Genomic DNA, 20364 nt, shown 5'->3' on the forward strand with positions numbered 1-20364 from the left:
CTTTGAAAATCAGAAAATCCTGATTCTATTGTACATTGTCATTTTATGAAGCCAACAAAAGAGTGAGAGAGCTCATGGGTCCAATGGTATGTCTGAGTGATTTGAGCACTGTGTGGTGGTGGTATTTATTTAGCATTTTTGTGGCAGTTTTGCAGTGTGTTGTGGTAGCAACTGTATGGTAGTGTTATTTAATATATTAGATCTATTATATTGTTATATACAGTAGGTACAATACTATATGGTACTTATAATTAGGCACTGTATGCTGAAGTGTATTGTGAAACCTCTGGAGTCCAAAGCATAATCTGTATATGTGCCCCTACCTTCCATGTAATTTATAATACTAGTTACTTTTTTTTAAAATGTTTTTTATTAAAATTACTACTAAATTAATTTACATTTTTGGGGGCTAACTCTGTCCAGCATTGAAAGTTATTTAAATTAGCAAATCACTTTTTTAAAAGAACCTGTCACTTGCTCAAAAAATTGAGTTAAATACCTTTTAAAAGAACCTGAGCTCCTCTGATTCAGCTGCTTTTTTTTTATTTTGTGCTTTGTCGCTCCATTGCTGAGATATTCCTATTTGTTGGTTTTATAGTGCAGTGTGAGAAATCTCTGCTTGTGATGCAACCGGTCATTTCTTGAGTCTTCTTTAGGGGCGTGTGCATTCACCCCTTCCTCCGTCCCAGATGCTGCCAATCACAGCTCAGCCTCTGATCTAGCAGCCTCAGATGCTGTCAAGCTGTGATTTGCATGTGTGGGAGGGAGGAGTGAAAGCACACGCCCTAGAGAAGACTCTGTAGAAATGTCCAGTTGGTCTTCAAGCAAAGATTTCACATACTGCGCTCTAAAAGCAACAAATGTGAATATCTCAGCGCAAAACGGAAAAGAGCATTAGAAAAAGTGGAGTTCAGGGATTTTTACAAGGTATTTAACTCCATTTTTTGAGCAAGTGACAGGTCCTCTTTAAGTGATTGGGATCCAGTCCTGCATCTTAATGGCCTCCAAACCGCTCCATACTCCTTAGTCTTATTGTCTGGCTTTTTTATACTCTGTTATTACACACTGGAAGTACAAACTCTGGCAGTGGTGGGAAAGGCACCTTAGGGCTGTGCTCCCTTCCCTGCAAGATATTGTCACGGGTGTGTCGCCACGAAGATCGTCGCGACTACACAGCCTGACTTCTCGCAGCTGAGTTTTTGGTGCTTTGTGTTTTGGTAGTGAGGGAGTTAATTCTCTCCCTCTGTGCTTGACGAGGCTCAGCCTCGCCCAGCTGCAGTTAATGCTGCTGGATTGGGATTCCTTCAAATACCTGCTGGTCTGATAGGGAAGTTGTCGGTGAAAGCATTTCTTGCAGACCTTCAGAGCGGATCGTTGTTTGGTGGAGTTCGGAGCGAAGAGTATACGGTGTGGTTTCTTCCCTTCCTCCCTTTATCATTTATCTCCTAACCTGTTGTTGTTCCCTCTGTAATTGTGGTGTGAGTTTTTGTATGCAAGGTGGTTTTTGGTTTTCCCCTTGTACTGTCTCGTTTGTTTAGTACTGTGTTTGGGCATTTTCTATCCTGTTCCCCATTGTTGTGATCGGGGTCCTTCTCAGGACTAGATTACTGAGGTTCAGGGATATTCAGGAGTTTAGGGTTACGCTGGTGGCCTGGACCTCTGTACCATTAACAGTACCTCCAGGCTGAGGGATTAGTCAGGGCCCCCGTTTAGGGTCAGCTCAGGCCCCTGACCTCCTGTACGTTGAGACAGTGTGACATTTTCACCGACCGACACAAAAAAAAAAAAAAAAATTCTCTCCAGCCACCATGGATCCAGTAGCCAGTCTAGCTCGGCAGTTGCAGAGTTTGTCCATGGAGCTGGCGGACGTTGAGTCCAAGGTTTTGTATCCCCAGGAGCAAGCCGGACCAGAACCTAAAGTAGCTCTCCCTGACAGGTTCACTGGGGGGCGGGACAAGTTTTTTGTTTTCCGGGAGGCATGCATGTTGTACTTTCGGCTGCGGCCTCGGTCATCGGGGAGTGAGGAGCAAAGGGTGGGAATTGTCATCTCGCTCCTACAAGGGGACCCACAATCTTGGGCGTTCTCTCTTCCCCCGGGCTCCCCGGCTCTCCAGTCAGTGGATAGGTTCTTCGCTGCTCTGGGACTCGTATATGATGACCCGGATCAGATCTCCCTTGCTGAATCTAAGTTACGTAGGATCCACCAGGGAGATCGTCTGGCGGAGGAATTCTGTTCGGAGTTCCGTAGGTGGGCCACGGACACCCAGTGGAATGACCCGGCTCTTAGGAGCCAGTTTTGTCAAGGGTTATCTGACAAATTAAAGGATGTGTTGGCACAGTATGATCCTCCCGCCTCACTGGAAGCCGCTATGGCCCTTGCTATTCGCATAGACAGACGGCTTCGGGAGAGGTGCGGGATAACTCCGTTCCCTGTGATGACTCCACCTCCTACAAGGTCCCCTCATATGGAGGTTCCCCTGGTCAGTCCAGAGGAGCCTATGCAGTTAGGAGGGACATCATTCCGGGGGAGGGGACCGGCGGTGCGCCACAAGACTGGAAGGTGCTTCTTCTGCGGGAGAAAGGGACATTTTATTGGGGGGTGTCCATCCCGTGCTTTGCCGAGTAAAGAGTCGTCGGAAATCTGTTGATCCCAGGTTGTGTGGTGGACGGCAATCTGGGAGTAGGTATTTCGTCCCTAGGTTCGTCTCAGTTTCTCGTGCCAGCGGAGGTGGTGGTGGGTACGAGAACTGAGAGGATATCTGTTCTTCTAGATAGTGGGGCCGGGGCTAATCTGGTGGACGCTCGGTTTGCCCGGGTTCAAGGTATGCTATTGAATATGTTGGCTAAACCCATCCCCATATTTTCGATCGACGCCAGGCCTCTCGGTCAGGGAAGTTTTTTGCAAGTGGTGCATAACGTAAATCTTCAAGTGGGGGTGATACATAAAGAACTGTTGTCTTGTTACGTGTTGGAGGGTCTTCCCACTCCTATTGTGTTGGGCCTTCCTTGGTTAACTAAGCATAATCCGGTTATTAATTGGCAATCCAGGGAGATAAGCCAATGGAGTGAATTCTGTAATAAAAACTGCATGAATACGGTCATCGGTGCTGTCACTCCTAGGGTCTTACCTCCATTTCTGGACGACTTTGAGGATGTTTTCTCGGAGAAAGGGTGTCAGGAACTACCTCCTCATCGCGTGTATGACTGTTCTGTAAAATTGCTTCCTGGGGCCAATTTACCTAAATCTAGGTTGTATAACCTATCTGGTCCGGAAAGGCAGGCCATGAAGGATTATATTTCAGAAAGTCTGGCTAAGGGGCATATTAGACCTTCATCTTCCCCGGTGGCCGCGGGGTTCTTCTTTGTGAAGAAGAAAGATGGAGGCCTACGCCCTTGCCTGGATTTCCGTGAACTTAATCGGATTACGGTCCGAGATCCGTATCCACTCCCACTTATCCCCGATCTCTTTAATCAGATCGTGGGCGCCAAGTGGTTCTCTAAGTTGGATCTCAGGGGGGCGTACAATCTGATTAGGATGAAGGAGGGGGATGAGTGGAAGACGGCGTTTAACACTCCGGAGGGGCATTATGAGAACCTTGTCATGCCATTCGGTCTGACTAATGCCCCGGCGGTGTTCCAACACTTTGTTAATGACATTTTTCGCCACCTGGTGGGTCAATTTGTGGTCATATATCTGGATGACATCTTAATTTACTCGCCTGATCTTGTGTCTCATCAGGAGCATGTTAGGCAGGTGTTACAGATCTTGCGGGATAATAAACTGTACGCCAAATAGGAGAAGTGTGTGTTCGCCGTACAGGAACTCCAGTTTTTAGGTTTCCTGGTGTCAGCGTCCGGTTTTCGTATGGACCCAGGGAAAGTGCGGGCAGTTCTGGAGTGGGATCTGCCAGATAATCTTAAGGCACTACAACTTTTCCTGGGGTTTGCTAATTATTACCGGAAATTCATTCGTAATTTCTCATCCATGGTTAAACCTCTCACAGACATGACAAAAAAGGGGACGGATTTTTCTAGGTGGTCTGACAAGGCTTGTCAAGCATTCTCCTCCTTGAAAAAATGTTTTGCCTCGGCACCCATACTCATTCAACCTGATGCGTCACTGCCGTTCATTGTAGAGGTAGACGCTTCTGAGGTAGGGGTGGGAGCAGTTTTATCACAAGGTTCGTCCCCTGGTAAGTGGCGTCCGTGCGCTTTTTTCTCCAAAAAATTGTCGTCCGCTGAGAGGAATTACGATGTCGGCAATAGGGAACTCTTGGCCATTAAGTTAGCTTTTGAAGAGTGGCGCCATTTTTTGGAGGGGGCAGTCCATCCGGTCACAGTTATCACCGATCACAAGAACCTGCTATATCTGGAGTCCGCAAAACGTCTGAATTCCAGACAAGCCAGGTGGTCATCGTTTTTTACCAGGTTTAATTTTGTCGTTGCATATCGTCCTGGGTCAAAAAATGTGAAGGCGGATGCCTTATCTCGTAGTTTCCCTGGGGCCGGGAATACGGATGATCCGGTTCCTATCCTTCAAGAGAGGGTGGTGGTGTCGGCAGTATGCTCTGAGCTTGAGGAGGAGGTATTGGAGGCTCAGGGGGACGCCCCTGTTGGACCTCCAGGGAGACTGTTTGTTCCAGATCAGCTACGACAAAAGGTGATCGAGGCACACCATAACTCAGCTTTGGCAGGACACCCAGGAAGTAAAGCAACTGTGGATCTCCTCTCGCGTCGGTTTTGGTGGCCTAACTTACATAAGGAGGTGGTAACTTTTGTTGCGTCCTGTGGGGTTTGTGCGCGCTCTAAGACCCCACATACCCGTCCGTCTGGGGCCCTCTTACCTTTGAAGATCCCGGAGCGTCCTTGGACTCATCTGTCTATGGACTTTATTACGGACCTCCCGCCGTCCTCGGGTAAAACGGTCATACTCGTTGTAGTAGACAGGTTCAGCAAGATGGCACATTTTATCGCTCTTCCTGCTCTTCCTAATGCTAAAACTCTTGCGCAGGTGTTCATTGGAGAGATTGTGAGGCTTCACGGGGTACCCTCCGATGTGGTGTCAGATCGGGGGTCTCAGTTTGTGTCCAAATTCTGGAAGGCTTTTTGTATTCGGCGGGGGATGCATTTATCGTTCTCATCGGCTTTTCATCCTCAGACCAATGGTCAGACGGAACGTCTGAACCGGAGTTTGGAGACATATCTCCGGTGTTTTGTGTCAGAGAACCAGGAGGACTGGGCTTCTTTCTTACCTCTGGCGGAGTTTGCTCTTAATAATAGGCGGAGCGAATCCACTGGTAAGTCCCCGTTTTTTGGGGCATATGGTTTTCACCCCCAGTTTTGTACTTTCAGTGGAGGGGGCTCTTCGGGGGTTCCTGAGGAGGAACGATTTTCGTCATCACTCGCTTCAGTGTGGAGAGGGGTACTGAATAATCTGTGTACTATGGGGAACCGATACAAACGTATGGCTGATAGGAGGAGAGTGTCTGGTCCGGACCTAAGTGTGAACGATCGGGTATGGTTGTCTACTAAGAATATAAAACTCAAGGTTCCCTCCTGGAAACTGGGTCCCAGGTTCATCGGGCCGTACAGGATCAGTTCTATAATTAATCTGGTGGCATTCCGTCTTGACCTCCCCCCTACGTTTAAAATTCATAACGTGTTCCACAGATCTTTGCTTAAGAGGTATGTGGCGCCAATGATACCGTCACCTTTACCTCCTCCTCTAGTGGTGGTCAATGGAAATTTGGAGTTTCAGGTATCGAAAGTCATCGATTCACGTTTTAGTCGCCGGTCCCTTCAGTACCTGGTTCATTGGAAAGGGTATGGTCCTGAGGAGAGAATGTGGCTTCCTGCGTCAGATATTAACGCAGACCGGTTAATTCGGGCCTTCCACACGACTCACCCGGATAAACCTGGCCCTGAGGGTCCGGAGGCCCCTCGTAGAAGGGGGGGTACTGTCACGGGTGTGTCGCCACGAAGATCGTCGCGACTACACAGCCTGACTTCTCGCAGCTGAGTTTTTGGTGCTTTGTGTTTTGGTAGTGAGGGAGTTAATTCTCTCCCTCTGTGCTTGACGAGGCTCAGCCTCGCCCAGCTGCAGTTAATGCTGCTGGATTGGGATTCCTTCAAATAGGAGCGAAGAGTATACGGTGTGGTTTCTTCCCTTCCTCCCTTTATCATTTATCTCTTAACCTGTTGTTGTTCCCTCTGTAATTGTGGTGTTTTTGTATGCAAGGTGGTTTTTGGTTTTCCTCTTGTACTGTCTCGTTTGTTTAGTACTGTGTTTGGGCATTTTCTATCCTGTTCCCCATTGTTGTGATCGGGGTCCTTCTCAGGACTAGATTACTGAGGTTCAGGGATATTCAGGAGTTTAGGGTTACGCTGGCGGCCTGGACCTCTGTACCATTAACAGTACCTCCAGGTTGAGGGATTAGTCAGGGCCCCCGTTTAGGGTCAGCTCAGGCCCCTGACCTCCTGTACGTTGATACAGCGTGACAGATATTCAGTGCAGGTATGAAAACTAAAAGAAAGGTATGACTCGGCACCATCAAAAGATCTTCCAAGGGAAAGAGCACTGAAGGTAGATATGGGCACTGCCAGGCCAAAGGAATAACGTGGTGCTCAACCCGCCGAGTGGTAACTTATCAAGATCAAAAAAGAAGGATATAAGGGGCGCTCACCATCCCATAAAAGTCCTTTTATTCAATTACCATGAAAACATGGATGCGAGCAGGATTGTGGATGACGGCCGTTTCGCGTATTATTATGCTTCTACCGGTCCTAGTACATAGAAGTGTGGTAATATGCAAAACGGCCATCGTCCACAACGCTGCTCGCATCCATGTTTTTATGGTTTTATGGTTAATTGAATAAAAGGACTATTTTTGAATGGTGAGTGCCACATATTTCCTTCTTTTTTGATTCAGTGCAGGCATTCTCTCAGCTCTCAGGAGGATTGCTCTGTGTCTCGTGCATGAGCACTATTACATTGTGTGTCCCGTGTTCTGTGCCATCAGCAGTAACTGTAAGATAGAGCAGTGTTGCTGTGCCAGCTTTATGGTTTTCAAGTAGCGGCACAGCAGCACTGCTTGATCCCACGAGTGCTGTGTACAACTGTGCCGGAAGAGTTACCGCTGATGGCACATTATAATATATATAATTGTGTTTATTTTTTTCTATTTATTATTTAAAGGGAACTTGACAGTAGATTCATGCTGCCCGAACTACTTGCAGCTTGAATGGAAAAGTGGCTGGGTTATTGGAGCCATTTATGTTTTATTCGGAAATGCAGCAGTGCTTCACAGAAAACATACAGACAATCCGGACAGGGACTCTTTTGGGCAGTACGAGGCAGGATCCCGGCGGCTTCTCCCCACTCCGATCACTTGTTGACTGACAGGGCTGTCCTTATACATACACATAGAGAGAGACCTGTCAGTCTAGGGTAGTGAGGTGGGGAAAATCTGCATGGGATTGGACTGGATTGGCAAAGGCCCATCAGTAACATTGATTCTTGGGGCCCACTGTTCAGCTACATGCCAAAATAACCTGATCCTAGAACACAAATGTACTTTAGCTTCTATGTAATATTAATTTGGCTAGCTTGCTTAATGAATGATTAGATGATACCTTTTTCTGCAAATTGTGAATTAAGTGAAATAGCACTACTCATTAGTACTCCTTTACAGGGGCGGCCTACCAGAGGATTCTCCTGTTTTACGGTGGGCCAGTCCGAGCCTGAATCGGCCTCAGACACATAAGCCCCAGCCGGCTTCTCAAAATGTCTCTTCTGGTGTCTTTTTATATGGCAGAGGGACATCATGATCCTGGTACGAATACTACCTCTGCATCCCCTGTAGCTCCATCCCTGATTTATTGCAATTAGGAAACAGGTTCTTGCATTTTTAATGTCCTTTTATGACCTTTGACGAACCAAAACGGCACAAATGAATGCATTACCTAGTTGCTAATACAATGTCCATTTGCCGGCAGCCTGTTACGTGACATGTCAAGAACATGAAAACAAATCCATACAAACAAGATGCATACAGTACGAGTGAGCCGGATTAGGGAGCATCACCTGTCCATCTGGTGTCAGGCGCCCGCCGTACGCAGGAAATATCTAGAAGTCAGCGAGCAGAATCCATCGGGAGGGGATGAGAGGAAAGATCTCTTCTGTTTTCATAGGGCGGAGTGCAATATTTATCATATACCATATCATAAGAAATGCCAGTATATCAGAGGATTGGGACAGGAGGGATTCACATTTCAGTGCCATCTCCAGATTTATGCAGGCACTTGGATGATAATCAAATCTGAGTTGGCTCCTTGTCGCTTTTTTTTTTCTTCCTCATCCTCCAAGGCCTATGACTTTATATTTTATCGTTCATCCATAAAGTCGCAATTCCTAGAGATAAAGTCGAAGACCGCTAATAAAAAAATATATATATTTTTTGCTTTACAAGCTGCAGTTTTCTCATTACCATTTTGAGATCCGCATGACAATTTGATTTCTTTTTTAAAAAAAATTTGGGGAGTTGAAGTGACACAAAAACTGAAAATCTCCCATTTTGCCCTTTTTGCTTCTGCATATGCCATAAGGGATAAATATAATGATATTTTCTAAGTCCAGACAGTGATGAAAAGTTGGGGATTGATTTTAATATATATATATATACACCTCTCAAAAAAATAAAGGGAACACTCAAATAACACATCCTCGATCTGAATGAATGAAATATTCTCATTGAATACTTTGTTCTGTACAAAGTTGAATGTGCTGACAACAAAATCACACAAAAATCATCAATGGAAATCACATTTATTAACCAATGGAGGCCTGGATTTGGAGCCACCCCCAAAATTAAAGTGGAAAAACACACTACAGGCTGATCCAACTTTGATGTAAAGTCCTTAAAACAAGTCAAAATGAGTCTCAGTATTGTGTGTGGCCTCCACGTGCCTGTATGACCTCCCTACAACGCCCGGGCATGCTCCTGATGAGGTTGCGGATGGTCTCCTGTGGGATGTCCTCCCAGACCTGGACTAAAGCATCCGCCAACTCCTGGACAGTCTGTGGTGCAACGTGACGTTGGTGGATGGAGCGAGACATAATGTCCCAGATGTGCTCAATCGGTTTCAGGTCTGGGGAACGGGCGGGCCAGTCCATAGCTTCAATGCCTTCATCTTGCAGGAACTGCTGACACACTCCAGCCACATGAGGTCTGCCATTGTCCTGCATTAGGAGGAACCCAGGGCCAACCGCACCAGCATATGGTCTCACAAGGGGTCTGAGGATCTCATCTTGGTACCTAATGGCAGTCAGGCTACCTCTGGCGAGCACATGGAGGGCTGTGTGGCCCTCCAAAGAAATGCCACCCCACACCATTACTGACCCTCTGCCAAACCGGTCATGCTGAAGGATGTTCCAGGCAGCAGATCGCTGTCCACGGCGTCTCCAGACTCTGTCACGTCTGTCACATGTGCTCAGTGTGAACCTGCTTTCATCTGTGAAGAGCACATGGCGCCAGTGGCGACTTTGCCAATCCTGGTGTTCTGTGGCAAATGCCAAGCGTCCTGCACGGTGTTGGACTGTGAGCACCACCCCCATCTGTGGACATCGGACCCTCATACCACCCTCATGGAGTCGGTTTCTAACCGTTTGTGCAGACACATGCACATTTTTGGCCTGCTGGAGGTCATTTTGCAGGGCTCTGGCAGTGCTCCTCCTGTTCCTCCTTGCACAAAGGCGGAGGTAGCGGTCCTACTGCTGGGTTGTTGCCCTCCTACGGCCCCCTCCACATCTCCTGGTGTACTGGCCTGTCTCCTGGTAGAGCCTCCAGCCTCTGGACACTACACTGACAGACACAGCAAACCTCCTTGCCACAGCTCGCATTGATGTGCCATCCTGGATGAGATGCACTACCTGAGCAACTTCTGTGGGTTGTAGAGTCAGTCTCATGCTACCACGAGTGTGAAAGAACAACCAACATTCAAAAGTGACCAAAACATCAGCCAGAAAGCATTGGTACTGAGATGTTGTCTGTGGTCCCCACCTGCAGAACCACTCCTTTATTGAGGGTGTCTTGATAATTGCCAATAATTTCCATCTATTGTCTATTCCATTTGCACAACAGCATGTGAAATTGATTGTCAATCAGTGTTGCTTCCTAAGTGGACAGTTTGATTTCACACAAGTTTGATTTACTTGAAGTTATATTCAGTTGTTTTAAGTGTTCCCTTTATTTTTTTGAGCAGTGTGTGTATTATATATATAATATATATATTTTTTTAATTTTGTTTTATATATATATTGTATGTATCAGTACTGTAATATTACAGAATTTTATTTTACTACCTTATCTACGATGAAGCTCAGCCAGAGGATGAATTTCATAATTTCATAGGTGTACAAATATGGCAGACATGGGGGGGGGGGGGGGTATTTCTTTCTGCCATGACAATGCCATGCACTCCACAATTGCTTTGCATGTTGATAGGGACTTAAATGTGGGAAGCTCCCGCCTCCCACCCAATTTCCAACTTCTTAAATGCTGCTGTCATGATTGACGTCAGTGCTCTGATCGGTGCTAGCTATATAACAAAGCCTTCACCCGAGGCCGCGATAGGTAAAGGTCCTGCGTAGAACAGGGTCCCCCAATCCTCACCACCCACATGTATTATCATTCCTCATTATAGCCACCTAGACACAGGGTTGGACTGGCCCACCAGAGAACCGGAGAATCCTCCGGTGGGCCCTGGCTTCTCCTTAGGGCTCTTGAGTGGGGGAGAAAGGTAGGCCCTCAGCATCTAATTCTCTGGTGGACCCAATGTTCTTCAGTCTGACACTGCCTAGACATATGAAAATAACTGAGTATGTTTCCTCGGCTGCCCGCTACATCTGAGGCCCCCATAATGTAGTAGGTTGGCATTCACTGCTCTAAGGTCATAGTCAGTATGAAAGAATTTCCAAGAAGTCACACAGGATGGGAGATGTGTTCCTCCTTGGTCACATATGTTGTGAAATCTGCATTTCTAGTCATGTTTCTCCTTGGAGTCATCCGTAGTGTAGGATGTAGGTGGCTGAGATTGGCGTCCCAGACACTTCTTCAATAATCCACATGTTTTCAGCTCACCGTCCAGATGGCTTTTTGGACTTGAGTTTTTTTTTCCATATCCTAAAGCTAAAACACATCAATGTATTGTATGGGAACAGGTGCAAAGACTGAGAAAACATGACAGAAGTCTGAAGTTCATAAGTCATGTTCTAAACGTTCTGCCAGTTTTCTTGGTTATCTGAGCCTGAAAAGCAAGTCTTGTAACTAAAATTTATTGCGATAATGCACTGTTAAATAGTAAACTTTTTTTGCAAAATAATTTTTTTTTAGATTTATTTTAGTTCATTCTGAAACTTAAGTCTGTGCTGTTTGATCGACCACCACTGTTGTCAAGCATTGATGGCCCGAAGTACACAGTCTTACCAGCTCTTTTCTATTACATTGCTTTGAATCTGACTTGGATTACTGGAGCACACTGCTATCTCCTAATCCTGGCCTGTTTCATCTCAGTGCTTACAACCTAGACAGCAGCAGTGGATGGTCTGCTCGGCAATGATCTCACAGGGGTACCGCGACAGAGTCTGGCTACACGTGCACCTGCACTGGTTGGATTTGCTTTGCTTTCCATGTAGCTGTGCAAATTTCCTTTGTTCTAGTGTTGCAAGGGTTAAACAGTTCTGTTTGTCTCCTAGAGTTCTCAGTCCTGAGTTATCTCAGCTGTTCTGAGTTTGCCACTCCCCTCTAGTATAAATGCTCACCTATCTGGTTGAGTAGTTGCCAGTGATAGCTTGCTATACCTTGGAGTTAGTTTGGGAGCTGTGAGCCGTGGTATGAGAAGCCATTTAGAAGTCGTCTCTGGTGATTGGTGTTTGGAAGTTTGTTGGGTGTCTTTCTTTCCTTATCTCCCTTTTTGTTTGTCTCTCCATTCCTTTCCCTTTTATATACCATTCCTTAGTCTGAGTGCGCTGAGAGTGATTGCTGTTTTCTTTTTCTTTACCCTTGTCTGTTTCCCCTTTGTGCCTTTATTATAGAGCAGGGCTAGTATTCCTGCTGCCCAAGCACTAGCCAGGGCTGTGCTTGAGGAAAGACCGGGATTAGGAACATGATCGCCGCACAGGGTGACAAACCCACCTAGGGACGTCAGGGAGCTCAAAGTTGCGCAGGACAAGATTCAGGTGTGCACCTTTAATCTTTCCCTAGTTGCAGTGCGTCCGTTCCCATTCGTCCCACCGCTCGCCATCTGACTCCTTAGCTGAGCATGACAAATGAGCTATAAACAACAGAAAACAGTTAATATCTTAATAACAACTGTACATTTTGGAGTCTGCAAATTTTGGAAAGAAGTTCTACTTGAAACAGCAGAGACGAGTATGCAGACAAGTATTTGATGCAGCAAAGTTAAGTGTGCGGTCAGCACCAGGAACAGCAGAGCTGAGTTTATAGCATAGCTGGATGGTGGAGAGCACTCAGGAGAAACTGAGTAGTCCCCCTAGAGAACTTGAACATGCAAACATGCATCATTACTGTAGTATTACAGAATTTTATTTTAATAACTTAACTACAATGAAGTCAGGTACTTGGGTGCAGCAGAGCCAAGTGTTAAGGGTGTGTAAACTCCTGTTACATTCATACTACTGATACTCAGGCAGTGTGCAACCGCCTGAATCCGGCCTCATAAGTTCTGGGATGATGACATCAGAAGTGCATGCCGGGTTACCATTGTAACACAACGTGGTCTAGCACAGAAGGAAACAACCTGTGAAGAATATTCAAGACAAACCCATGTCAATCACTGTACACGGTTCTAGAGAGACCTTCAATGCACAGTGTAGTCCAACTCTTTTGAATACACTGCAGCTTGCCAAGGAGGGGCTGGCTGGCTGTGAGTGACAAATACCTGGCAGTAGCCGTGGGGTTCTGAGACCCCCTGTGGCTTCCAAGCCATGCGGTCCTTTGTGTGAGAAACTATAATTTAACGTCAAGTTATGGGAAAACGATACATCCGAGTGATAAACCAACCAGATTTTTGGATGTCTAAAGGAATGGAGAATCTCACCATTCCTTTCTTCACCGCCCAGCAAGCAATGATAGGGAGATATGCAGCACAGCCTTTCAGAGGCCCTTAGGGCCATTGTGTTTGGTCTCCACGCGTAGCAGGGGCCCGGCTGGATCCGATGACACCAGAACCAGCTCCCTAGGAGCGTCTAGTAAGGAGGTGCAGCCTGTTTTAGTTTTTAGAGTTGTAGCTGAGAGAGACCAGGGGGAGGAGAGTTGAGTCCAGCTTGGAGGCAGGAGTGGGCGGGATCCAGAGAGTTAAACAGTTGCAGCAGTCCAGAGCCCAGAATCTTTTTTCCTGGGGAGGTTGTGACATCAAGATATGTGGGACCAGTCCATCAACCAAGTAAGGGCCCACAGCCTCCCATGTGGCAGCCCATCACCCGAAAGCCAGGCCTTTCCATCTACACTGGTAATTGACTCTTAAGTTTTGCTTATACTTGTTGTACCATACTTTTGTATTTGTAACTCTGACCACGGTATATGTGTATATGTATAACCCTTATGTATATAGCGTATTGTTTAGTGTGCCCTTACGGCGATTTAAATATATAATTTAATCTTGGGCTGTTCTTTTATCTCGATCCACAAACCTTACGTCTGTTGTTCGGTCCAACAAACACGCTACTGGGCTGGTTTCTAGCCCGATATAAGTCTGTTGTATTAAATAGAGACCGGTGGCAGCTCTACCAGGCCGACAAGGTTCTGCTTCACTGGAGCTAGTGAACGGAGCCTCTCACTCTCAGCCTGTCATGGGGTGTGAGCTAGTGTGGTGCCATGTCTGTGTCTGAGTGGGTCCCCTTTGCTCACTCCCTGGTGCCTCTAACGCGCCCCCGGGGCAATGGGGTATTCGGCAGCCTGGCCTATGGATGCTGGTGGGGGATATCACGGTGGCTGGCCCGGTCCGTGGCCCAGGGCGGTCAACAAAAAGGGGGAATGATATTTGTAAGGGGTTTGTAGTTTTAGGAAGTGTTCGTGACGCCACCTGTGGAATGTGGCCAAAGGGAGCCGCCGCTGCGCAGTAGTCCTCTGAAGCTTATGTTACTGCAGCAGGGATGGTGTGGCTCTCCACAGGAAGAGCTAGCTCCAGGGCAGTGTAGATATTGTTGGTTGTGCTGGGCGTTGTAGTGCAGGGGGAAAAGATGGCGCAGCTGAAATAATGGACGGAGGCAGTGCGGTGCAGTCATCCGAGTCTTTACTCACAGTTCTTATGTAAGTTCCACAGGTGCACTGTACAGGTGTCGGCCTCCCACATCGCGCTGCGTTCACCAGGCCGGGGGTTCAGCTCTTCCTCAGGTAGGTAAGGAGCACCTGACGGAACCCCGCTTTCTTGTGTTCCTCTCTAGACCGACTTCACGCTGGGTCTTCTCCCTCCTGCCCTGCGCTTCCCCACTCTCAGTTCCGCTCTGGTGCTCTGAAGTCCCTCCTGTCTAACTGGAGTTCCCGGACCTGCTTGTCCCTCACGGAGATTAGAATGAGGCTTTGGCAACTGGACTATGAAAGCCAAAAGCCTCAGTTTTTTCCAGCCGAGACCTGGAGCAACACCAGGGGAGGAGTCCTGAGGAGATAATTTGCATATTCCCACTGCATTTTGGGGTAAGTGAAGAGTCTCCGCGAGCTCAAAGAACACTGGATTTTGGCTGTTGGAGCTGAAAAGAGGACATCGGTAAACCAGGGGAGGAGTCCTGAGGAGATAATTTGCATATTCCCACTGCATTTTGGGGTAAGTGAAGAGTCTCCGCGAGCTCAAAGAACACTGGATTTTGGCTGTTGGAGCTGAAAAGAGGACATCGGTAAACCGCGCGCATTTTGAAGCTTTTTTCACTGTTTTCAGAACATTAACAGTAAGAACATGGAAGAGTCCAGGAGCCATTTGGTGAGCTGCATATCCTGCTACATGTTCACAGACTTGCCAGTGGAAAAGCCAAACTTCACATGCCAGAAATGCAAGCTTGTGTCCCTGTTGGAGGAAAAGTTGCGAAATCTAGAAGAGAGGTTAACTACCTTGAAAATCATTAAGGAAGGTGAAGAGTTCTTAGACAGAGCAGAATTATCTCTTCATGATTCAGAAAGAGAAGAAATTCGAACTGCACCTGACGAAACAGAGGAATGGAAGCATGTGACCCACAGAAGCAGGAGGATCGAGATGCAGTCAGCACCCATACTGCTCAGGAACCAGTACCAGGCTCTCACGCAGGAGAACCATGAAGAAATACAGCAAGATAAGACTTTGCCAGCAATGAATAACCTTGTAAGCCCTCAGAATCCTCCTGGATGGAGAAAGAAGAATGTTGTGAAGAAAAAACGGAGAGTGGTGGTCATGGGGGATTCCCTGTTAAGAGGAACAGAGGCCGCTATCTGCAGACCAGACATAACCTCAAGAGAAATGTGCTGTCTTCCAGGAGCAAAAATTAAAGATGTGTCTGACAGGATATCAAGACTCTTCAGACCTACAGATCACTACCCATTCCTGCTAATACATGTGGGGACAAATGACACCGCAAGAAAGGACCTGGAAACCATCTGCAGTGACTTTGAAGACTTAGGCAAGAAAGTGAAAGAATTGGGAGCGCAGGTGGTCTTCTCATCCATCCTCCCAGTGGATGGCCATGGAACAATGAGGTGGAATAAGATTCTACAGGTGAACAACTGGCTACGTCGATGGTGCCGTCAACAAGGATTTGGATTTCTGGATCACGGAATGAATTACCTATACGATGGACTACTTGCTAGAGATGGGGTGCACCTTACGAAGACTGGAAAACATGTATTTGGAAGTCGCCTTGCTACACTCATCAGGAGAGCTTTAAACTAGAACAATGTGGGAAGGGAAGCAAAAGGCCAGAAAAAGCCATACAGCTGACAAATACTATTGAGATCTCTGCTACTAGAAGTGGAAAGGAAGAACAAAGACAAAACAATTTAAATAATAAAAATATGGGAGGAAGAGAAACCAATCACAAACTAAAATGTTTTTATACAAATGCACAAAGCATGGGCAACAAACAAGGAGAATTGGAACTACTAATGCAGGAAAAGGAATATGATGTCATTGGAATCACTGAAACTTGGTGGGACGATACACATGATTGGAATAAAAGGCTAAAAGGATACAACTTATTTGCAAGAAACAGACTTGATAAACGAGGAGGAGGTGTCGCATTGTATGTTAGAAAAGCGTATATCTGCACAGAGATTGAAGCTTCAGAGACTGGGAGTTCTGTGGAAACTGTTTGGGTAAGAATACAAGGAGAGAACAACGGAAAGGACACCATTGTAGGCATTTACTACAGGCCACCTGGGCAAGCTGAAGATATGGATGAACTCTTTATGTATCAAATGACCAAGTTCTCAAAAAAATATGACGTAGTGGTCATGGGAGATTTCAACTATCCAGACATTTGTTGGGAATCTCTCTCAAGTAAAACTAACAGGTCAAGCAAATTCTTATCCTCTCTTGCTGACAACTTTATCTTCCAAAAGGTAGGGGAGAAAACAAGGGGATCTGCTACTTTGGATCTAATCCTTATAAACAGGGATGAAATGGTTGAGGAGGTAAAGGTGGCTGGGACCCTAGGAGGCAGCGATCATGCTATTATAGAATTTTCGATAACTAGAGGAGGAAGACATGTGAAGACTCAAACTTCAAGGTTAGATTTTAGAAAGGCAGATTTTAAGAGACTCAGAAAGAGAATAGGAGGGATCCAATGGCTGGATGTCCTTAAGGACAAAAATGTCCAGGAAGGATGGGAAATTTTTAAAACTGAGATTCTCAAAGCACAATCGTTAACAATCCCGAAAAGTAGGAAGAATGGGAAGCATTTAAGGAAACCAGGATGGATGAACACAGAACTTAAACACATGCTAAAAAGAAAGAAAGAAATGTTTATTAAATGGAAAGAGGGAGGCATATCTAAAGAAGATTATAATGCAGTCTGCAGATCCTGTAGGGCACGTATCAGGTTAGCTAAAGCTGACAATGAATTAAGGCTTGCAAGAGATGTCAAAAGCAACAAAAAAGGATTTTGGGGGTATGTCAAAAGTAAAAGAAAAGTCAAAGATGCTATAGGATTTTTACAGGATGAAAATGGAGAAATGGTAAGAGAGGATGTTGAGAAGGCCGAACTTTTTAATTCCTATTTTGCATCTGTTTTCTCTCAGAAAGAAAATGTATCATCAACTGATCTTCACTGTCGTTTTAAAGGAATAGAAGAATCCAAGTTATCTGTAAACAGAAAGATTGTGAGGGAATATTTAGCTAACATAAATGAGTTCAAGTCTCCAGGTCCAGATGAATTACACCCCAGAGTACTGAAGGAGATCGTAGAAGAAATTTTAGAACCACTCTCCATAATCTTTGAAAATTCTTGGAGAACAGGAGAAGTCCCAGAAGACTGGAGAAGAGCAAATGTTGTTCCTATCTTCAAAAAGGGGAAGAAGGTGGACCCAGGGAACTATAGGCCGGTGAGTCTGACTTCTATACCAGGAAAGATCTTTGAACAAATTATTAAACAACATGTAGGTAAGTACATGGATAAGAATGAAGTGATTAACCAGAGTCAGCATGGGTTTGTAACTAACAAGTCATGTCAGACTAACTTAATTTCCTTCTATGACAGAATCACTGACTGGGTGGATCAGGGAAATGCTGTAGATATAGTATATCTTGACTTCAGCAAAGCATTTGACAAAGTATCTCACACCATCCTTATTGAAAAAATGACCAAGTATGCAATGGACCAGGCAACTGTTAGGTGGATTCATAACTGGCTTAGTGATCGGACTCAAAGGGTGGTTGTAAATGGCTTCACATCCAGCTGGATGAATGTCTCAAGTGGGGTACCACAGGGCTCCGTCCTGGGACCTGTATTGTTCAACATCTTTATCAATGATTTAGATGAAGGAATTGAGGGTAAACTGATTAAATTTGCTGATGACACAAAGCTAGGAGGGATAGCTAATACTAGAGAAGAGAGAGAGAGAGAGGATTCAAAAAGACCTAAATAAACTGGAGCAGTGGGCAGCAACAAACAGAATGGTTTTTAACAGGGAAAAATGCAAAGTACTACATCTGGGCAATAAAAATGAAAAAAGCATATACAGAATGGGAGGAATAGAGCTAAGCAACAGTACATGTGAAAAAGACTTAGGTATACTAATAGATCATAGACTGAACATGAGTCAACAGTGTGATGCAGCAGCAAAAAAGGCAAATACAATTCTGGGATGTATTAACAGAAGCATACAGTCTAGATCACGTGAAGTCATTATCGGACTTTACTCCTCTTTGGTCAGACCTCATCTGGAATACTGTGTACAGTTTTGGGCACCACATTTTAAAAAAGACATAGACAAACTGGAGCAAGTTCAGAGAAGAGCGACCAGAATGGTGACTGGTCTGCAAACCATGTCCTATGAGGAACGGTTGCAGGATTTGGGAATGTTTAGCTTGCAAAAAAGAAGACTGAGAGGAGACTTAATAGCTGTCTACAAATATGTCAAGGGCTGTCACATTGTAGAAGGATCATCTTTATTCTCATTTGCACAAGGAAAGACTAGAAGCAATGGGATGAAACTAAATGGGAGGAGACAGATTAGATATTAGAAAAAACTTTTTGACAGTGAGGGTGATCAATGAGTGGAACAGGCTGCCACGAGAGGTGGTGAGTTCCCCTTCAATGGACGTCTTCAAACAGAGGCTGGACAGACATCTGTTTGAGATGATTTAGTGAATCCTGCTTTGAGCAGGGGGTTGGACCAGATGACCCAGGAGGTCCCTTCCAACTCTACATTCTAGAGTACGGGTGCCGTCCGAACTCGCCGTACCCCCTGGGATCCCTTCAATACAATGGAGCCTTCCTACTCTGGCTCCCCTCCTGGGCCTCTAGCACTAAGCCCTACTTGTGGAGGAGAGCTCCTAAGGAGACTCTGCTCCCAGACTGTCTTCACTGACTGCTCTACTCAACTGTCCTGCCACCCTAAGATGGCTTCCCTTTATATACCTCCTGTAAAAGTGCTCCCCTAAACTGCTTCCTCCACCCACACCCACTACTGGTTCCCCCTACCCTTGGGTTCCCCCCTCCTCCAGCCAGGGACAGGGCTCAGCACTGTGCACATGCTTCTTGCCCTTCCAGCCGGCCTGGAGCAGGAGTCACCACACCTCTGGGTGAGGTGCAGTACCTCTGTGGCGACTGAACCCTCAGGGGCGCCACACCTCTCTGTACTCGTGTGGACAGAGGGTGACTGTGTAGAACTGTACCAATCTGACCTTACGTGTCCTTGAGGAGGGTGCAGAATGTCACGTTAGTGTAAAGGGTAGATCCGTATCACATGCTCCGTCTGGCGAAGTGTGACGTCAGGCTGGTGGCGGGGTGTTTATCCATCACAAGTAGTGGCAACACAGAGGTTCTGCGGGGTCTCCTCCTTGCCGTTTCTTCACACAACCATAGGGGAAAGAAGATGCAGAGTCCGGCGCTGGAGCCAGTACAGGTGAGTAGTGAAAAGAAATAATGTATCACAAATTCCATATGACTCCTGTTTGCACCCTTCCCGAGTCCCGGCTGATTTTTACTTCCCGGTCTTTCTCAACACATAAGAAACTGAGCTTGTAATTACTAGTCAGTGTAGAGCTGAGGTGTGTTTGTTGCCTGTGAAACTGAAAGTGCTGATCTGTTGATGCGCATGGCAGAGGATTATCGTCTACCATATGCATCAATGGAGCATTGTCATGCAGGCTGCTCCCAGTAGTACAAACAACATGCAGCCTGTTTTTTTTTTTTTGTTATCTGGGCAGAAAGCAAAAGATACAAATACCCATCACACCAGTACTGCAGATTTGGTGGTGCCATTGGTGCTAGTTGTCCTGTAGTGATGATAAACTACTGAGCACAAGAATACTTTTATAGCAGGAACTGGAGGGACAGACATTTTTGCATAGTAAAATTGGATTGTAACCTTGATGTATTAGATACTAATATAAATTGTTTTCTCTTTTATCCATTATCAGCTTAATGTCTGGGTTGGCTGCTCTTGACGCTAAGACATCCAGTCGCTTGGGCATAATCACCATTGCCTACTACTTGTGGACCACCTTTGTGGCGGTGATTGTGGGAATCATCATGGTATCCATCATCCACCCTGGAGGTGCTGCCCAGAAGGAGAACACAGAACACAGCGGGAAGCCGGTGATGAGCTCGGCGGACGCCCTCCTGGACCTGATTCGGTAACTGCACTGCCCATGGCTGAGTTA

At 46.1% G+C, this 20364-nt stretch overlaps 1 protein-coding gene across 1 annotated transcript in view; it reads left to right on the top strand.

The window, feature by feature from the left end:
* Nucleotides 1–20364, top strand: part of SLC1A7 (solute carrier family 1 member 7) — a 101551-nt gene that overhangs the window by 43612 nt on the left and 37575 nt on the right. Inside the window, exon 3 of the mRNA XM_073642631.1 lies at nucleotides 20122–20337. Within this exon, the coding sequence (XP_073498732.1) occupies nucleotides 20122–20337 (216 nt within the window). The remainder of the gene's footprint in view (nucleotides 1–20121; nucleotides 20338–20364) is intronic.

Source organism: Phyllobates terribilis, unplaced genomic scaffold, assembly GCF_046119375.1.
Source record: "Phyllobates terribilis strain yellow unplaced genomic scaffold, ASM4611937v1 Scaffold_8__6_contigs__length_399053987, whole genome shotgun sequence".
Taxonomy (NCBI): Eukaryota; Metazoa; Chordata; class Amphibia; order Anura; family Dendrobatidae; genus Phyllobates; species Phyllobates terribilis.